The sequence below is a fragment of the Diadema setosum genome, chromosome 8 (assembly GCF_964275005.1).
Source record: "Diadema setosum chromosome 8, eeDiaSeto1, whole genome shotgun sequence".
NCBI classification, from domain to species: Eukaryota; Metazoa; Echinodermata; class Echinoidea; order Diadematoida; family Diadematidae; genus Diadema; species Diadema setosum.
Window position 1 is genome coordinate 40,582,619 of NC_092692.1, and position 21,567 is coordinate 40,604,185.

The 21,567-nt window shown below is 36.5% G+C and overlaps 1 protein-coding gene across 1 annotated transcript; it reads right to left on the reverse strand.

Annotated features, from left to right (window-relative positions):
- Positions 1 to 2,831: 2,831 nt before the first annotated feature.
- LOC140232271 (uncharacterized) lies at positions 2,832 to 21,564 on the reverse strand. Its single transcript, XM_072312404.1, has 8 exons — positions 21,543 to 21,564; positions 18,834 to 19,035; positions 16,948 to 17,129; positions 16,259 to 16,390; positions 8,468 to 8,674; positions 7,483 to 7,563; positions 3,730 to 3,851; positions 2,832 to 3,005 (listed from the first exon to the last, which is right to left on the reverse strand). Exons 1-8 carry the CDS (start codon positions 21,562 to 21,564, stop codon positions 2,880 to 2,882), a joined length of 1,074 nt encoding a protein of 357 aa, XP_072168505.1. The 3' UTR covers positions 2,832 to 2,879.
- Positions 21,565 to 21,567: the final 3 nt, after the last annotated feature.

Sequence of the window (21,567 nt, forward strand, 5' to 3'; positions counted from 1 at the left end):
CAACAAAGTAATCAAGCTGCAACATTATTCGCTCTATGTATTTTTATTGTTTATTTGTTCGGTTATAGCAAAATTTCGATATAACGAAAGAAAACTGCCGGTCCCGAGGAGTTTGTTGTAACGGGAGTGCACTGTACAATGTACAACTGTAATGATAGCTAGAGAAAAATCCAGAATGTTGGAACATGACAGGCTGATTTAGAATTGGAAGTCCTGAACAGGAGGGGCAAAGATCAAAGGCAAAGGTCATAATCACATTTGAAGCAAACTAAAAATTACCCGACCTTCGGGCCGATAAAAATATTTGATTTTTTGAAGCTGGTGTCTCGAAAAACAAAGGTATAGGCCCGAAATAGAAGGAAACGTAACTGTTACAATCTACATGTATAATTATGTGTGTATATATATATGTTGAGAATTCACATATTGTCTCCAATATAACGAAGAATCAAGAAATAAAATGGTAATGCATTTTTTTTTTTTTTGCCAATAAACTCACTCTTTATTGGCAAAAAAAAAATGCATTACCAGTTTATGTCTTGATTCCTCGTGATAATATATAGGGCCTATATATATATATATATATATATATATATATATATATATATATATGGTGGTCCTACACAAATCTTTAGTGTTACTGGGCCACCGAGCCACGGCTAATATAATGTATCCCGATTTAATACGTGCTATACTTGGGAATACATAGGTCGCACCTTAACTTCTTCGTTTTTATGTCGGTTATTTTCAAATGATTTAAAATACAAGCTTCTCTGTGTTTGTAGGTCCTACATTGTTTTCTACCCTGCATTCTTGGTACAATGTATACCAATTTCGTTTCAATATCAGGCGGTGTCTTTCTCACAAAATATGACATTGTGATACCGCCTCGAAAAATATCGTGCCAAGTCCACTTTCCTTCAGATAATTATTATCATTTTGGTTTTTTTTTTCATTTCATTGTCACTTCAATGTTGAATGTCGATTTGTTGCTAGTTCGATGTAAAGAAATAGATGCAAACGCAGAAGGAAATTTCAACAATTTGTACGTGTCAAAAAATGAAATATGTCTGTCCTTTTCGTTGTCGATCCCATTCTGCTTATAAAACATGAGAAACGTAGCGCAGTTATTTCACTTCGGACCCAAATCAAATCATATACTGTATTGACAGAATTATTGTGTCTTCTCATTATCCGGTTTTCACAACAACACAAAAGCGGATCGGTTCAACACATTAATTTGGCCTATTGGGAAGGATGTCGATTATACGCTTCCCTATGAGAATACATGTAAGCTCTTCATTAACTACTTTATACGTGCGATACTCGTGGCTGAACTTGCCTTTCTGTTTATTCAAAAAAATCATGCATGTATTAGCCTAAACTTTGTGACTCCGTGTAAAGTATGCGTAACGCATCTGAACCGATTTCAAGTCGACCGATTTCTCCGATCCCGTGTGTGTCGACTTACGCGAGGGATTCGTCAAATTTCGCATATCCCCTTCGCAAACGTGAAATTTTGCGTGGTTTAGGAATAATGTCTCCCAAATTCGTGTATGAAAAGTTTAAAGGAGAAGTGAAAAACTAACCCTATGTCACTCGAAATAAGCTCCCCTTTTGTCCGTATAGATTCACAGGAAATCTTTTTTTTTATTGTTTCCCAATCCGTCATAGAAATTAAGACTCCAGGGATCAAAATTACCCACCTCTATCATGTACCAGCTTCTGAAAGGAAGCTATTTTAGGGTTGCAGTAGGGACACATGAACTTTAATATAATCATACTGTTTTGCCAGCACATCGTCTGACTCAGAAACATCCCTGACAGATCATCTGAGGCAAAATGTCCATTAACACAGTGATTGAAAAGGCAAATAACGGCTAAATATTACATTCTGCGAGATTTTTTCATTTTGACATAAAGATCAAGCTTTGATTTTTTTGATTGTTATTATCACAGTATACAAGTATGTCTCGTTTTGTCACTTGAAACTCATCAACATTAAATTAACATCGTAAATGCCGCAGTTGCATTTTCTTTATATAAAAAAGAAAATATTAATGTATTTTTCTCTAAATTGTATTCAGCATTTATTTCAATCCACCAAATAGCCTACACTCAGATGAACATGAAATAATGATATATTGTTCCAATAACATTGAACAGTTGTTCCTTTGTAGGTTACACCACTTAGGAATACAATGTACCAGAAAAGGAAGCCAACAAGTATCGTTTTATACATCCACACAATAAACAGAATTATTGTATGCAATTACCTTCGGACCTTTTTATTATCATCGATACAGTGGACGACTACAGGCAGACGCCACTTCGACTTACACGGTGTCGACTGAATGCTATATAAAGAAAATATACGTTTTACTCTTCTACCAGGCTATTGCAACTCCCTCCCTTTTCTACTAGCAAAGAATGAGATACAAAATGTGAATGTAAGATGCGATGCTGATAATAAGATCGGTTGTACACTGTATATATAATTCTGTATATTTATATACTATATATGCTACGTATATGCTTGTTAGCCCTTCAGTATTCCTACTTTTCATCAAGATGCATGTGCTGAATTACTTATGTCTAGTCTGTAATTAAACACAATCAAAAGAGATTGATTTCGATCTAGATTTCGACTCTATATTAAGGTCTCGAAAGAAGAATGAAAGTGAACAATCTTGTTTTATTCGTTAAATTTCCAGATGTCAAATTAAGTTTATTTTACGTTTCAATACGATGAACGATTCAAGTCGTATGATGAAAAAAAAACAAACAAACAATACATTCCGACCATTACAAGTTTCAAACCAGGTCCAGTCTAAAGTGAGAAATACTGTCATGTCCAATTGAAATCACTTTAACTGTCTCTATTTGGCTTTAGGGTTGTAGTAGCCCTCCTTTTTAGGCACGAACCCGCGTTCTATGCAGGAGTAAGCCGTGTCGTTCACTGTGTCCTTGGCACTGTAAGGTGTTATACCCAGTACCTGTCGGAGCTGATTACCATGTCGTTTAGCCAAAAGGTGGAGCCACATGGAAATGAGAAGAAAAAGGCAATAATCATTAGTGCTGCATGTAGTCACTGCATCGTCATCTTCGATAACGTTTTGATTATTTCATTTTGGTTGTTACATGTTATGCTTGTGCTATTAGTTTTGTTAGTGTTTTTCGCAATGTGAGGGAAACGGAGCATGCTGCATACATGTATAGAACTGACTTGAATAGAATGGGTTTATTTACTATCAAACTTTGCAGCTCAATGGCTGAATTGTGTCTGATTTCCATTGATAAACGCACAATTACAATGTATAAAAATACTCTAGTTGTGACTGTCAGCAGCACTCGAGGAGCGAGATGTAGCCTACATTTATACGGTGTTACGTCACCACTGGTAGGGACCTTTACTACAATAATGACAACATGTGTATCATAGTACCATAATCAGACAGTAGTTATCATAGAAAGAGTAAAATCTTCCTTATTTAGAAAAAAAAAAAAAACTGATCCAAATCTTTACGACCAGCTTCATCCTAGTCACTTGACCACGTAATCAACAATGTCATCTTTATTTAACTGTCTTTCATGTCCATTACTCTAGTCGTCAGGCACGGCGTGGTAACTATACATTGTACTGTTAGCTGGGCACGCATTACGCCCGAACAGAAAGTTGTAGAATACAGGTTAATTTGGACTGATTGTCATCCCGAGAAGCAGACTTACCCGTTTGTCAGAGTAGGCGTACGTGTGCCCCACCAGTTTGGACATGGTCTTCACTTCAGAGTTGAAAATACCCATCAATCGTAAGAGGAAATTTGGAGCGACTGTCGTGACAGGTTTGTATCCTGTAGTGAGTTTACGGTGAGGAGAGAAGATCGTACCGTCTGTTTAAGTCCACTTTGAGATTATTATTTCATGTTTTCTTCTATTTATCTCTTTTAACCTTTTACCAGAGCAGCGCAAGAAAAAGAAATATATCATGCGGGTTTTTAACATAATAATGGCATGTTTATGTAAATAGTTGCTATCTCAAGTGAAGTAGAAGAACTCGTGCTTAAATTCTATCTGGTAAGAACTTAGCCTGTCAAGAGTGCAAGATAGCAAACTCTCCGTGTCATTATTCCGCAAAAGTTGAAAGTTGAAAGTTGAAAAGTTGAAAGTTGAAAGTTTATTCACTCACAACCCAAACTCTGGGTATCGGAGTCCAATGAAAAACATATAGCACATTATAATATCAATGAACAATAATTGCAAAATAACTCTGAAAAGTGTACAAAACAACTATAAAAAAAAAGAATGAAATGCGATTGATGAAAAGAAAAAAAAATGTACAGAAATATACAATATATACACGATATATGGTAAAAAAACAAACAGACAAAGAAAGGGAAATATGACGAGAGAGGAGAGAGAGAGAGAGAGAGAGAAGGGATATGGAGGTGAAGAGGGAGAGTGAGAAGGACTGGTGAATTAACAAAAGATATACGAGTGACTTTTGGTTCAGGAAAAAAAAAGAAAAATACAAACAGAAAAAAGAAAAATGCAAAGACATACGGAAATGAATTCATACTCTAAGTGAACAAGAATGAAGGAAATATGGAGACGGGAACGAGAAGAAGTAGAGAGATGGAAGAAAAAAGGAGGAGAGAATGAAAAGACAAATAAGTTATATATCAATTGTAAAGAAGGCACAGCCTGTAAAAAAAAGGCATGTAGTATTTGCAAAAAGGATAAAAAATACTAATTAATAATCTAAACATGTGTCATTATATAATTACAAAACTTGGCGAAATTGGAAAGGACTGTTTTCTTTTGACAATTAAATAATTGATCCATCTTCATAGTGTTTGGGTATTTCCAGTAATATTTTTATAAAAAAAAAATAGGCAGCTTTAGATTTTAGACGCGCGGACGTTCAAAGGAAAAACACATGTTCTGAGCGTGCGCAGTAGCGCGCGTAAAGTCAATCTATTTTTAGCTTGCGTCGCCTGAGTTTTTCACTACGCGTACTGGGCTGTTTTCACGTCCGCACAGTTTGCGACGTAGAGAGCTTCTTCATGCACTGATCAAATGGGGGCGCGATTGTATTTTTTATACTTTGCGTCCCAGCGTAATCTAAAGCTACTTTTCCACACGACGCAGGGAGAGGAGAACGTCCGACGCTTACGCTGGACGTTCTCCTCTCCCTGCGTCGTGTGGAAAAGTAGCTTTAGATTACGCTAGGGAGCTTTAGATTTTGACGCGCGGACGTTTGAGCCGACGCTTGCGCTGGACGTTCTCCTCTCCCTGCGTCGTGTGGAAAAGTAGCTTTAGATTACGCTGGGACGCAACGTATAAAAAATAAGATCGCGCCCCCATATGATCAGTGCACGAAGAAGCTCTCTACGTCGCAAACTGTGCGGACGTGAAAATAGCCGAGTACGCGTAGTGAAAAACTCAGGCGAGGCAAGCTAAAAATAGATTGACTTTACGCGCGCTACAGCGCAAGCTCAGAACATGTTTTTTTTCCTTTGAACGTCCGCGCGTCTAAAATCTAAAGCTCCCTGGTATAATTGGGCCGTGACGCTAGAAAAGAGCCCTTAGCGCCGCTACGCGCAAACGCCAGAAAACGGCGCGGAAGCTCTACAAAGCAATACGCGCAAAAAAAGGTCAACTAGCTAACTACGTGCACATGCATAGACGCATCAAAAAGTGACAGGATTTTGACAAAACATGCGGTTTTTAATGTCGTAATTGGGGCATTTAGGATTGAAATTTCAGAAAAAGGTTTTCATATTCAAATACGTCAGACTTCCTTCTACAATATGGAGGTGAAAACTCATTTTCGCTGTTTAATGCCCTAAGGGCCCTTTTCTCGCGTCATGGCCCGATTTTCTTGTGATTTATTATCATCATCTTATGAAAACAATGACAGATGAACAAGGGAGGCATATATATATATATATAAAATAGCATACATACTTATGATACAGGCCGGCAGTGCATGACAAAAGTTATAGTGCACGTAAAATATAACGATTGCAGACGATAACCCACTATCGATTTGATATCGGTTTTTGCTCCCTCATTTTAATCATCGAGTACTGAATCCCGCACCTCATCGACGCGATTGCGCCACAACCGCGATATGCTTTGCTCGATATTATCGTTATTCTCGATTCTCGCTGGCTATGCCAGCAACTTATCTGTGTGGGACTAAACTATCAGCGGTAGATTCAAACATGGAAGCTGAAATGAAGAGGTTCGCTACTTTTACAGAGACTGATCTATATAAACAGTATCTTAGACAATAAGGACACAAAGGATGCCATCAAATACGCCCTACGAATTTTGGACTCCCTGTTCTGAAAAGGAATCAATCCGACGGATATTGAGCAAGTCAACCCAAGATTTGTGCCGCTTTCTCCGTACATTCTACGCGAAAGTGCGCCGTGGAAATGGGTAGCGTGTGTACGGTATACGCTAAGCGCTCTTTGATTACGCTACGCTATGAATTTTTACTACGACATTTACAACACACTCTCGGAATCTACTTGTGCAGCAATTTATGGTGACTTCAATGATGCCTGGCACGAGCCTTGTGTTTAAATCCAGTAGATCCCTAATCCTACAAAACATCATCTAGTCCTGGTCCTGGACCCACAGTGCAGTAAGTAAACTTAGGGCGTCGAACGTGTTACTGTTAGATCCATGGTAGACCTATTGTAGGGTCAAGTGTTAACTAACGTTAGCTCTGTCGCTCGTAAGTGACGTAGACATGATCTAGTAGTAGTAGTATAACGTTAGGCCAGGGCCCCTAGACCTAATCTATCGTAGGGCCTAGAAATCGTTAGATATAACCACGTAGACCCTAACACGGCAGGATTTTGTCTACACAGGTTCAAAGAAAATGGTATTATTGCTTGTCTAGACACGCGTAGGCCCTAACGTTAAATGATCTAGGCTTTCGTATTTTTTCAATCTATCTTGCCTGGGTATGTATGCTATTTTATATAACACATAGTGCATGACATCTTATTGCACTATAACAAGTACCAAGCACCTCCAAATTCTGAATTTGCCCTCAGGCAATTATATTCAATTCGGCCTGCGGCCTCATTGAATATAACTGGCCTTCGGGGCAAATTCAGAATTTGTCGGTGCTTATATTGTTATAGTGCATTCAGCCTCATGCACTATATATATAATATATATATGTCTATATATATGTATATATGTATGTATATATATATATATATATATATACATGCATTATGTCAACTTGTTTGTCTTCATCGTCTTATATATATATATATATATATATATATATATAATAAATATTCAATTGAAACACATATCTGATAGTAATTCATATTGGTGTCATTGTCATTCTTTCTCAAATAAACATTGATGGACAGTTCGAAATGATAAAAGTCTTGCCTTAAAACAAGGATTAGGCGTATACGTCTGTGTTGGTAAGAATTATTTCATATTTACCTTTATCCGAGAATTCATCAACCAAAATCTGGGAGATATCCCTCATCATCATGCAGTACGGCGCCACGATGTGCCTATTGCCTACATGGAGTGAAAACAGGACAAAGACCAATGCAGGTGTGAACACTACAGGGAAAAGATCAATACAGGTGTGAACGGGGAAAACAGTATACTAACACCAACGCGGTTTGTTTGAAATAAGTCCTGCCATCGACCTATAAACCGTGTGCAGTGGCGGATCCAGAGGGGGCGCAGCCGGCCGGCCAGCCGGCCCCTGTATTTTTTCGAACAAAAGAAATAAAAAGAAAAAAAAAATGAAATAAAACCCGGAAGTGGCACCAGAAATATTAGTTGCGCCCCCCCCCCCCCAGTACAGAATTCCTGGATCCGCCCCTGATGTGTGTGTGTGTGTGTGTGTGTGTGTGAGTGTTTTGTTGTTGTTTGTTTGATGTCAGCTATTAGCTACCCTATAGTGCAGTCTTTCTCAATATTTCCATTACATAATCTTGAAATTGAAATCTCCATGATAGAGGAAAACGTACTTTGCTATAACGAGTATTATCTTTATCAGTATACATTGACATAGTATTATTGTTGTTGTTTCACCAGTCCACATTGTCATTTCCAAGGCCGCACACATTAATCTTTCTATTGGGAGTCAAAGGTACTTTTCCACTCTCTATTCCACAAGTCTGTTTTGTAGTTTGCTTCATCATTATCTAACGTATCTGACATCGAATTTACGTATGTCATTTTCACTGCATTGTTATCCTTTATAAGGCATGAAAAAGGAAACACACACACACGCACACACACACACACAATCTGGGGACCCGAAGAGGGAAGCTACTGTCCTCTTTTCTCCCTCACCCTCAATTCCCAGCCACTGCCGCCGAGTATAGTCCTGGTCATAATGATATCTTCCTCTTCACTATTCACCAACATGGTGTACGTGCAAGACAAAAAGCACCTTGATTTTACTTACCGGCCGCTTCAGGCATCGTCATGGCCACAACATGTGCCTTCGCCACATCACGTACGTCACAGAATGGTACATGCATGCGTGGTATGATACCTGGTTCGCGAGTGAGTATCCCTTTGAGGATGTTAACACTGGTCCCTGGTGATCCACAGACGACTGGACCGAAGACTACGCTAGGGTTGATGACAGCCAGCTCAAATTTTGACTCGCCTGGATGCGATTTCGGGAAAACGGTGACCAAATATATCTATTGAATCATATGCGGAATCATATCAGGCTCTAAGCTGCAGTCATTGATTCGACATTTCTCTTTATGTAGATGAATATAGATGAATTGAAGCACACATTAAAAAAACAAACAAACAAACAAACAATATAAACTCTTGGAAGTTCCTTCACACAAGATTCTTCAAATTCAAATTCAAATTCAAATAACATTTCCCTATTCCTTCAGATAGGGGGACGTGTTGCCCTTTTATCCTAACCCATACATTATGAAACGTTTTGCGACTCCTGTGATGGGTAGTTTTGAATTCTAATTTTTAGTGACACACATACATGACTTTTAGGATCCATTTCCAAACAACTCATTAAAGTGTAACTACATGTATTTCATTTATTCGCATATGACACATTTAACCGTCTTTTTATTACATGACGTACAACGCAAAGCAGACTGCGAAGATGTCATCGTACAGGCTTGTAGTGTTGTTGTAGAGAAAGGAGAAATGAAGCTTATAGATATACCTGAAAGTTTGTTAACAAGAATCTTACAGATACCTGAAAGTTTGTTAACAAGAATCTTATATCTACCTGAAAGTTTGTTAACAAGAATCTTATAGATACCTGAAAGTTTGTTAACAAGAATCTTATAGATACCTGAAAGTTTGTTAACAAGAATCTTATAGATACCTGAAAGTTTGTTAACAAGAATCTTATATCTACCTGAAAGTTTATTAACAAGAATTTTATAGACACCTGAAAGTTTGTTAACAAGAATCTTATAGATACCTGAAAGTTTGTTAACAAGAATCTTATAGATACGTGAAAGTTTGTTACCAAGAATCTTATAGATACCTGAAAGTTTGTTAACAAGAATCTCACAGATACCTGAAAGTTTGTTAACAAGAATCTTAAAGATACCTGAAAGTTTATTAAAAAGAATCTTATAGATACTTGAAAGTTTGTTAACAAGAATCTTATAGATACCTGAAAGTTTGTTAACAAGAATCTTATAGATACCTGAAAGTTTATTAAAAAGAATCTTATAGATACCTGAAAGTTTGTTAACAAGAATCTTATAGATACCAGAAAGTTTGTTAACAAGAATCTTATATCTACCTGAAAGTTTATTAACAAGAATCTTATAGATACCTGAAAGTTTGTTAACAAGAATCTTATAGATACCTGAAAGTTTGTTAACAAGAATCTCACAGATACCTGAAAGTTTGTTAACAAGAATCTTATAGATACCTGAAAGTTTGTTAACAAGAATCTTATAGATACCTGACAGTTTGTTAACAAGAAGCTTATAGATACCTAAAAGTTTGTTAACAAGAAGCTTATAGATACCTGAAAGTTTGTTAACAAGAAGCTTATAGATACCTGAAAGTTTGTTAACAAGAATCTCACAGATGCCTGAAAGTTTGTTAACAAGAATCTCACAGATACCTGAAAGTTTATTAACAAGAATCTTATAGATACCTGAAAGTTTGTTAACAAGAAGCTTATAGATACCTAAAACATGCTGTCAATCTCTCGTTTGAGGCGAGTCCCCATACTGGTGTTACCCAAAGTGGGGTGCGTATATTTGTCGTTTGGGAGTTGGGAGTCAAAGTACTTGTCCATTGCAAATAAACTTTCTGCTCAGGCGTGACAAACCTGGAGGCCAAGCCAGGGTTTGATGACTCCAGCAGCTGTCGTATTACGTAAGAGCATGATAAGGATATCTGCCTGTAGCAGACCATTCAAAGTGAACTCAATTTTCTCTATCCTTTTTAAAGTTTTCAATTTTATATTCTATTGAGAAATTCTATGGTCATCCATTTTACATTTCGAATGAAAAAAATTGACCCGTAAATAACGAAAATACAGGAATAAGAAGGAGAGCATTGCCAGTTTGCCGGTGCTATTTGGCAGTGAGTTACAACGGGGAGGTGGGACTACTCCCTGGTTCTGACTGGATCGTTGAGAAAGCAGCTGTCGTATTACGTAAGAGCATGATAAGGATATCTGCCTGTGGCAGACCATTCAAAGTGAACTCAATTTTCTCTCTCCTTTCTAAAGTTTTCAATTTTATATTCTATTGAGAAATTCTATGGTCATCCATTTTACATTTCGAACGAAAAAAATTGACCCGTAAATAACGAAAATACAGGAATAAGAAGGAGAGCATTGCCAGTTTGCCGGTGCTGGCAATGTGCTATTTGGCAGTGAGTTACAACGGGGAGGTGAGACTACCTCCCTGGTTACAATAATCAGCCTGCTGACTGGATCGTTGAGAAAGCAGCCGTCGTATTACGTAAGAGCATGATAAGGATATCTGCCTGTGGCAGACCATTCAAAGTGAACTCAATTTTCTCTATCCTTTCTAAAGTTTTCAATGTTATATTCTATTGAGAAATTCTATGGTCATCCATTTTACATTTCGAACGAAAAAAATTGACCCGTAAATAACGAAAATACAGGAATAAGAAGGAGAGCGTTGCCAAGTTGCCGGTGCTGACAATGTGCTATTTGGCAGTGAGTTACAACGGGGAGGTGAGACTACCTAACCTCCCTGGTTACAATCAGCCTGCTGACTGGATCATTGAGAAAGAGAGAGAGAGGGAGAGAGAGAGAGAGAGAGAGAGGGAGAGCGAGGGGGAGAGAGGGAGGGAGAGGGGGGAGAGATAGTTTGCAGGCACAAACCCTTGTTGGTCGTATAGGAGTCTGCATGCGCCAAGACTAATACACGCACCACTAAACTAAGAAGCTACAACACAGGGCCTATGGGACAGTGCCGAAGTGGTGCATATAGTAGTCTTGACGCAGACTCCTTTACGACCAACAAGGGTTTGTGCCTGCAAACTAGGGGAGAGATGGGGGAGGGAGAAGGGGAGAGCACAATAGTTCCGGTCACTACAGTACAGGCATGCTCTGTCTGCATACGCTGAATGTCTACACTCACTCACACACACGTACACACACACACGCACCATGGAGCTACATGGCCCATGCCAAAACCAAAACAATCTCCTCCTCTCGCTGTGCCCCCCCCCCACCCTCCTGTGGCGCTGTGGTGATGACTGACGCTTAGATTAGGCCAGGGTCAAGAAACAGGTGTTTTATATCTTTGACTTTAAGTCATTGATTGCCAAGATATGCACTGGCATTATTTACTGGGGTGTAGCCTCTTCAAACGAGAGATTTGCGTCATGAGTTTGTTAACAAGAAGCTTATAGATACCTGAAAGTTTGTTAACAAGAAGCTTATAGATACCTGAAAGTTTGTTAACAAGAAGCTTATAGATACCTGAAAGTTTGTTAACAAGAAGCTAATAGATACCTGAAAGTTTGTTAACAAGAAGTTTATAGATACCTGAAAGTTTGTTAAAAAGAATCTTATATCTCCCTGAAAGTTTGTTAACAAGAATCTTATATCTAACTGGAAGTTTGTTAACAAGAATCTTATAGATACCTGAAAGTTTGTTAACAAGAATCTTATAGATACCTGAAAGTTTGTTACCAAGAATCTTATATCTACCTGAAAGTTTGTTACCAAGAATCTTACAGATACCTGAAAGTTTGTTAACAAGAATCTTATAGATACCTGAAAGTTTGTTAACAAGAATCTTATAGATACCTGAAGGTTTGTTGACAAGAATCTTATAGATACCTGAAAGTTTGTTAACAAGAAGCTTACAGATACCTGAAAGTTTGTTAACAAGAATCTTATAGATACCTGAAAGTTTGTTAACAAGAAGCTTATAAATATCAGAAAGTTTGTTACCAAGAATCTTATATCTACCTGAAAGTTTGATAACAAGAATCTTATAGATACCTGAAAGTTTAACAAGAATCTTATATCTACCTGAAAGTTTGTTAACAAGAATCTTATAGATACCTGAAAGTTTATTAACAAGAATCTTATAGATACCTGAATGTTTGTTAACAAGAATCTTATAGATACCTGAACGTTTATTAACAAGAATCTTATAGATACCTGAAAGTTTGTTAACAAGAATCTTATAGATACCTGAAAGTTTGTTAACAAGAATCTTACAGATACCTGTAAGTTTGTTAACAAGAATCTTACAGATACCTGAAAGTTTGTTACCAAGAATCTTACAGATACCTGAAAGTTTATTAACAAGAATCTTATAGATACCTGAAAGTTTGTTAACAAGAATCTTATAGATACCTGAAAGTTTATTAACAAGAATCTTACAGATACCTGAAAGTTTGATCTTATAGATACCTGAAGGTTTGTTACCAAGAATCTTACAGATACCTGAAAATTTGTTACCAAGAATCTTATAGATACCTGAAAGTTTGTTAACAAGAATCTTACGGATACTTGAAAGTTTGTTACCAAGAATCTCAGAGATACCTGAAAGTTTGTTAACAAGAATCTTATAGATACCTGAAAGTTTATTAACAAGAATTTTATAGACACCTGAAAGTTTGTTAACAAGAATCTTATAGATACCTGAAAGTTTGTTACCAAGAATCTTATAGATACCTGAAAGTTTGTTAACAAGAATCTCACAGATACCTGAAAGTTTGTTAACAAGAATCTTATAGATACCTGAAAGTTTGTTAACAAGAATCTTATATCTACCTGAAAGTTTGTTAACAAGAAGCTTATAGATACCTGAAAGTTTGTTAACAAGAAGCTTATAGATACCTGAAAGTTTGTTAACAAGAATCTTATATCTACCTGAAAGTTTGTTAACAAGAATCTTATATCTAACTGAAAGTTTGTTAACAAGAATCTTATAGATACCTGAAAGTTTGTTACCAAGAATCTTATAGATACCTGAAAGTTTGTTAACAAGAATCTTATATCTACCTGAAAGTTTATTAACAAGAATCTTATATCTACCTGAACGTTTGTTAACAAGAATCTTATATCTACCTGAAAGTTTGTTAACAAGAAGCTTATAGATACCTGAAAGTTTGTTATCAAGAAGCTTATAGATACCTGAAAGTTTGTTAACAAGAATCTTATATCTACCTGAAAGTTTGTTAACAAGAATCTTATATCTAACTGAAAGTTTGTTAACAAGAATCTTATAGATACCTGAAAGTTTGTTACCAAGAATCTTATAGATACCTGAAAGTTTGTTAACAAGAATCTTATATCTACCTGAAAGTTTATTAACAAGAATCTTATATCTACCTGAACGTTTGTTAACAAGAATCTTATAGATACCTGAAAGTTTGTTACCAAGAATCTTACAGATACCTGAAAGTTTGTTACCAAGAATCTTACAGATACCTGAAAGTTTATTAACAAGAATCTTATAGATACCTGAAAGTTTGTTAACAAGAATCTTATATCTACCTAAAAGTTTGTCAACAAGAATCTTATAGATACCTGAAAGTTTATTAACAAGAATCTCATAGATACCTGAAAGTTTGTTAACAAGAATCTTATATCTACCTGAAAGTTTGTTACCAAGAATCTTACAGATACCTGAAAGTTTGTTACCAAGAATCTTACAGATACCTGAAAGTTTATTAATAAGAATCTTATAGATACCTGAAAGTTTGTTAACAAGAATCTTATATCTACCTGAAAGTTTGTTAACAAGAATCTTATAGATACCTGAAAGTTTATTAACAAGAATCTTATAGATACCTGAAAGTTTGTTAACAAGAAGCTTATATCTACCTGAAAGTTTGTTACCAAGAATCTTACAGATACCTGAAAGTTTGTTAACAAGAATCTTATAGATACCTGAAAGTTTATTAACAAGAATCTTATATCTACCTGAAAGTTTGTTACCAAGAATCTTACAGATACCTGAAAGTTTGTTAACAAGAATCTTATAGATACCTGAAAGTTTGTTACCAAGAATCTTACAGATACCTGAAAGTTTGTTAACAAGAATCTTATAGATACCTGAAAGTTTGTTAACAAGAATCTTATAGATACCTGAAAGTTTGTTAACAAGAATCTTATATCTACCTGAAAATTTGTTAACAAGAATCTTATAGATACCTGAAAGTTTATTAACAAGAATCTTATATCTACCTGAAAGTTTGTTAACAAGAATCTTACAGATACCTGAAAGTTTGTTAACAAGAATCTTATAGATACCTGAAAGTTTGTTACCAAGAATCTTACAGATACCTGAAAGTTTATTAATAAGAATCTTATAGATACCTGAAAGTTTGTTAACAAGAATCTTATATCTACCTGAAAGTTTGTTAACAAGAATCTTATAGATACCTGAAAGTTTATTAACAAGAATCTTATAGATACCTGAAAGTTTGTTAACAAGAATCTTATATCTACCTGAAAGTTTGTTACCAAGAATCTTACAGATACCTGAAAGTTTGTTAACAAGAATCTTATAGATACCTGAAAGTTTATTAACAAGAATCTTATATCTACCTGAAAGTTTGTTACCAAGAATCTTACAGATACCTGAAAGTTTGTTAACAAGAATCTTATAGATACCTGAAAGTTTGTTACCAAGAATCTTACAGATACCTGAAAGTTTGTTAACAAGAATCTTATAGATACCTGAAAGTTTGTTAACAAGAATCTTATAGATACCTGAAAGTTTGTTAACAAGAATCTTATATCTACCTGAAAATTTGTTAACAAGAATCTTATAGATACCTGAAAGTTTATTAACAAGAATCTTATATCTACCTGAAAGTTTGTTACCAAGAATCTTACAGATACCTGAAAGTTTGTTAACAAGAATCTTATAGATACCTGAAAGTTTGTTACCAAGAATCTTACAGATACCTGAAAGTTTGTTAACAAGAATCTTATAGATACCTGAAAGTTTGTTAACAAGAATCTTATAGATACCTGAAAGTTTGTTAACAAGAATCTTATATCTACCTGAAAATTTGTTAACAAGAATCTTATAGATACCTGAAAGTTTATTAACAAGAATCTTATATCTACCTTAAAGTTTGTTAACAAGATTCTCATATCTAGACCACCGAGCTTTCGCCCGACAGCAAGTGTTGGTCTAATCCTTATAGCGTGCAGCGGGTACTGCTTTGTTATTCAAATTCATGAAATTATTACGTCGAGATGTTTTCATTACAACTGATTGACAAATTGCCCTACATCGACGTAAATAAGCATTGAATTGATCAGTGTTTTAGTAGTAGCCATGATAAAAAATCATGGGCGTACATACTCGAGCAGGATTCGAGATGACGCCTGTCCGGTGATCAGGAGGTCGTAGGTTCGAATCCTGCTCGAGTATGTACGCCCATGATTTTTTTTTTTATCATGGCTACTACTAAAACACTGATCAATTCAGTGCTTATTTACGTCGATGTAGGGCAATTTGTCAATCAGTTGCAATGAAAACATCTCGACGGAAGAATTTCATGAATTTGAAAAATCTTATATCTACCTGAAAGTTTGGTAACAAGAATCGTATACATACTTGAAAGTTTGTTAAAAATAATCGTATACTTACCTGAAATTTTGCAAACAAGAATCTTATAGATACCTAAAAGTTTGTTGAAAATAATCGTATACATACTTGAAAGTTTGTTACCAAGAATCTTATGTCTACCTGAAAGTTTGCAAATAAGAATCTTATACATATACCCGAAAGCTTGTTGACAAAATCCCAAGCAGCTCGTTCCGCCAAAAGTTTGCTTTTCCCATATGCGTCGCCTCGCTCTTTGCGCCAATCCTCCTCTGTGAAAGGGTTGTCGGGACTGCGGGATTCTTCAAAGTCTTTCAGGGAAATGTAAAGTATCACAAATACTCGGGTTGTGAAGTCAGTTAATAACTAAACAAGGAAGAGATGGATGGATAGATAGATAGATAAAGAGAGAGAGAGAGAGAGAGAAAGAGAAAGAGAGAGTGAAAGGGAGGGAGATATGACATTGTAGTAGAGAGGGAGGAGAAAGAGAGGGAGAGAGAGAATGAACACTGAGTAAGGCTTGTGTATTTTTAAACAAGATTTTCTATATCGATATTTATTGCGTCAAAATGACACATTACATTTATCAGCTACCTAAATCTTAGTCCTTGTGTATAGATGTACACACAGCAATGTAAATGAATTGAGAACACTGAGGTCAATTATCCTAAAAATGTTTGGCATGGAGAAATGGAAAGCAGTAAAGATGACAAATAATGAAACCAAGGACAAGTTAACAATGGTGATAAAAAAGAGGAGAAAATGTGAAGAAAAAGAAGGATGGCAAGAAGGAGGAGGAAGACAGAGAAAAAAATCTAATCAGAGGTGCGTCTCTGTCGTGTTCACAGCGGCCACTCAGCCTACTAACCTGTGACAGCGACAACGGAGCTCGTAAGCACGACTCTTTTGACCCCTCCCTGGTCCACACAGGCCTGTAACACTCTGGTCGTCCCTTCTACAGCCGGCTTGATGATCTTATTTTCATCCTTTGGGTTTGCAAATGGGAAAGGACTCGCAGTATGCATCACATACACACAGCCTGCTACAGCTCTGCATTAGAGGAAATTAAATCAAATCTGTCATTTTTTTAATGTCACAACATCTCATGATAAAGGCAAAACCAACATGTCAACAAACAAATCCACCATTTCTTCTTCTATTCATAAAAAGTCAGAGCACAAATCGAAAGCTATACAGTGTATGAATCGTAAAGTAGGAAACTGCGTCAAAGTTCTAAGAGCAAACTTTTTTTTTTTGAAGGAGTAGAGGGTCTATAAGAAAACAAAACTTAAGCAAATCAGCCTAACGTAATTTCTGATACAGTCAAACCTGCCATGGCGGCCACTTGTCTATAGCGGCCACCTGTGTGTAGTGGTCACCTATCTATAGTGGTCAATGAAAAAATCCCCCTAGATAAAAGCCCTGTTAAAGACCCTGTGTATAGCGGCCACCTGTCTAACGTGGCCAACGGCCACAGACCCTATGGAGCTGTAGCCGAGCAGATCTATGATTCAGCGTATGTTTCTGCTTTGTATAGTCATTCCTAGGCAACGTTCAGTCATCGCCATTGCATTCATCACTCAATCAGTCATAATAATGCACGACTGTACACATGCTACTGTGAAACAATTTCATAAACACCGGCATTTTTAGCTATTTTTCAATGCTGGAACATGCATACGTACACACATAGTACACTGTACTCATAGATGTATACAACGATGTACATGTAAGCAATGCACACAAAGTTGGACAACCTGTCTATAGCGGCCACACTTTTTTTCGTCTCCCTTGCGTGGCCGCTATAGGCAGGTTTGACTGTACTTGATCATAAACTTTTTTTTTTCTTTTTCAATATGCTCTAAGAGGATTGATATTTTTCTCCAGATCAAAGTATTGAGAGCTGGACCGCAGCTGTAGGGCAGGGTCCACTTGCTCATGCAGTCACTATTATTATTGTTTGTTTGTTTGTTTGTTTGTTTGTTTTTCAACGCTCAAAACACAGATCGACTCCTGCCGAGTATCAGGAACCACAAAATACCATAACTAATCGCACTGAAAGGCAAGAAGACGCACCAGATATTTCACGGTTTCTTGGTATTAATGCGACAATGCGAATGTTCATACCCGATCATTGTTATCCCCCCCCCCACACACACACACACTCCCCAAGAACTGGAGACCTGTTTATCATACCGACCACATAAACTTTGGCGTATTCATGCATGCTATTCGTTTTCATGAGATTTTGGTCTGAAGAGTGTCTTTAATATTCTATGCTAAGCTTTCCGATTAGGATTGTGAATCAATATTTGAAAGGGCCACAAATAATTTATCAAAGGGCCAAAAGATTACGGTGTTAAAGTCTGAAATACACGAAATTCTGTATACTGTATATCTATATATTTTGTGAATTTGGACTATGTGTGTAATTACCTGAAAAACTATCAATCATTGGTCTCAAAATATAATTTTGAGGCAAAAATGATGGAACAGTCCGTTTCGGCGGGAGAAGCATATCCCCCCCCCCAACTCATCTATTCGTTCATTTGCGGAGATTTTCGATACAGATCATTTCTCCTCCTCCGCCACCACCCTCGACTGACTCTTTTTCTTTCTTTTTCGAAAGAAGTGTAATTCTTTCAAAAATGATTGTAATGTAAATGGTTTTATATTAACTTTCAAACATAAAAATAGATCTCTGGTATGGCAGCTCAACATGGACTTGGTTTGTTTTAGTCTGCGTATTCTTACTCTTTCCATCCTTCGTCCTTTGTGAGATCAGCTTCGATTAGTTCCAGGTCGCTTGATGCATTGGGACAAAGTTTCCTCAAAGGCTCAACTTTTGACGCGTTGGATAGACTTCTAACAGTACCTCGTACCTTGTAGCCAGCCTCTAGGAGCTGCTGAACAATGTGAGATGCGATGTAACCCGACGCACCTGTAACTAAAACCTCTGTGCAATAGGTAGAAACAAACATAGACAATATTCGATTATAATCCGAAAATTAACAATATACTAGTAATTCACAAAAGTCCCCAACTACATATAGGAAACAGAAGGATCAGTGGAATTCAAACGTCTGCAAAAGGAAAATAAAGACACACATTATTTCAGGGCTGCCATTTGACAAAATACATATTGATACCAGGAACGATTATATTGTTTAGTCAATGTTGATTGTTTTAAAGTTACCCTGTATTGTCGAACGGATATGCAATGCCGGTGCCTATACTGCCTATAATCACAGTTGTGACTTGATTCGATTCTTTAAGACTATATCGTACCAACACGTCCATCGTGAAAGCTATATTATACTGTGTGCCACGCAGTAAATATCTTTCTAAACACCAATGGTGTTGGACCCGCAGATTTTTAAGTAAGATCACCCATATACCTCTTCCCCTTGTCTATTTTCCCGGTGAATTATCAGTCTAACTGATAAAATAATATGAGACAAAGGAAGGGTGTATGAAATTGACACCTTAGACCGAAAATAAAAAAAATACATCGCAAAGATAAGTTATGAAATATAAAGTTTAATAAGACATTTGGAAGCAATTTTGAAAGACAAATTGTTGACATTTATAACGGACCTTTCACTACTTATCGCCCTTAAAACTTGTTACAGAATTTACTTTGACCAACAAGGGATTCAAGTAAACCAACCTACTACGCAGACATAGAAAACATGTCATTTTCTGCGCTTCGTTTATTTAGCTTCGGAAATATATGTCAAAGCTGAATGTGGTTTCTTAACCACTGCATTACAAGCATACGTAATCTGTTGACTAAACATGTCTCTATCTAAAATGTTATTCAGCTAATACTCTGCAGGAACTGATAAACTCACCAAATCATGATGGGTTGGGTGAGTTTATCAGCTCCTGTAGAGTATTAGCTGATGGTCGTTTTCCTCAATTAGCAATCACATGCTGTAACTGTGATTCAGCAGATTCAATTGAGGTGGGTCGATGTAATTTTCTCTACCTTTCTTTTGTATCTATCCTATTTTCTTTGTCCTTTCTTTTTTATTAGTTGTTTGACGCCTCTGTATTTTGCAGCGCACACGTGAAAGTCATCACAATGTGAAAGAAAATAAAAGTTCTAGTACTTAGAAATATATCCAATGTTAAGAATATATTGAATACTGATATCGCTCATTGTTGACATGAAATTTACCAACAAACACGATAAATCTTCAATGGATGTTGACGACAAATCCTCATTAACATTGTCTTTCAACATTTAGACGGTGAAAGTATAAAGCCGCAAATAGATTTTACGATTAAACGTAATATCGTTCTGTGTTCGGATTGCCAGGTATATCGTAAATTGGGGTGATGTTGGTTGTAATGAAGGTACAAGTGTAAAATTACAGGGTATAGAGTACGATTATTTTTCTCAAGTTAAAGTTTGCCTTATGGAGCGGCACTGCAGCTCTCATCCACCCTTCATTATTGTTTATATCTTTCTCTCCCCGAGTTCATAGTTTATCTTTTGCAATCGATGGACACACACACACAAAAAAAAAGTTAGCTAACTCTTCCCTCTTCCACGCATGATTTGAATCTAGTTTCCTTGCTGGAAAAGGCGATTCTTGAATAACCTCACATCTACTGGAGATACTGCTAGTATATTACGACCTCACTGTGTGCGGGTTTTGCATTGAAGAATGAGACATAGTTAGATTTCACTTTTTTGACTGAACAGAATTGCGGATGTATACAAAAAAGTGATTTCTGACAAGAATCATGAAGGAATATAAAGTGATGGATGAAATAGATCATATTTGGTGTGTATTCATTCTTTAATAAACCCTTGTGTATACATGGTGAAGCAATCCGAGATTTGAGTTCATGACTTCTGAAATTCTATAAGTAAAACAGCGTTGTGCTAATTCAACTTGTTAACTATTGAGTGTAAGTCGATAAACACAGTGTACTGAAGTTACTGTTTAACAACCACTGATAGGGGTAAATGAGATTACTATTCATAGGCATGTATTCTGTGGAAGTACACACAGAAATAATACACCAAAGATTGGAGGATAGTTAGGCGTTGATTATAATAAATGATTCACTCCATGCACTCTCGCACATAAACACACAGAAATCACACCCTAAAATAGCATTTTACGGCATCATTGACTTCCAGTGTACAGTAATAATTCATGTGGACCATAACTAAGAAAACGTTTACAATCCCTCACTATCATGTTTTATACTCATAGGGTGACATCAAGGCATATTCATCACTCAGAGTTTGGTTTTGTGGGCAGCGATTTATTGACAGTTTATAATTCAAGATTGCTTTTTGGCTATTGTCAATATAAAATCATTTAAAGTAAGCGTTCATTACAAGTTACTTGGTGACAACGAAGGACAAGTAATCTCTTTAATAGTATGACTTAATTAAACTGAACGGAAAGCAACACTTAAAACGTTCGAGATGATACTTACTCTCACCATTACCAGACGCCATGGC

Coding starts and splice junctions, on each gene's coding strand:
- LOC140232271 (XM_072312404.1), bottom strand. CDS start 21,564: ATGGCGTCTGGTAATGGTGAGA. Junction 17,130..18,833: donor AAGGACGAAGGATGGAAAGA/GTAAGAATACGC, acceptor CCTCTAATGCAG/AGCTGTAGCAGGCTGTGTGT. Junction 7,564..8,467: donor GACGATGCCTGAAGCGGCCG/GTAAGTAAAATC, acceptor CACTCCATGTAG/GCAATAGGCACATCGTGGCG.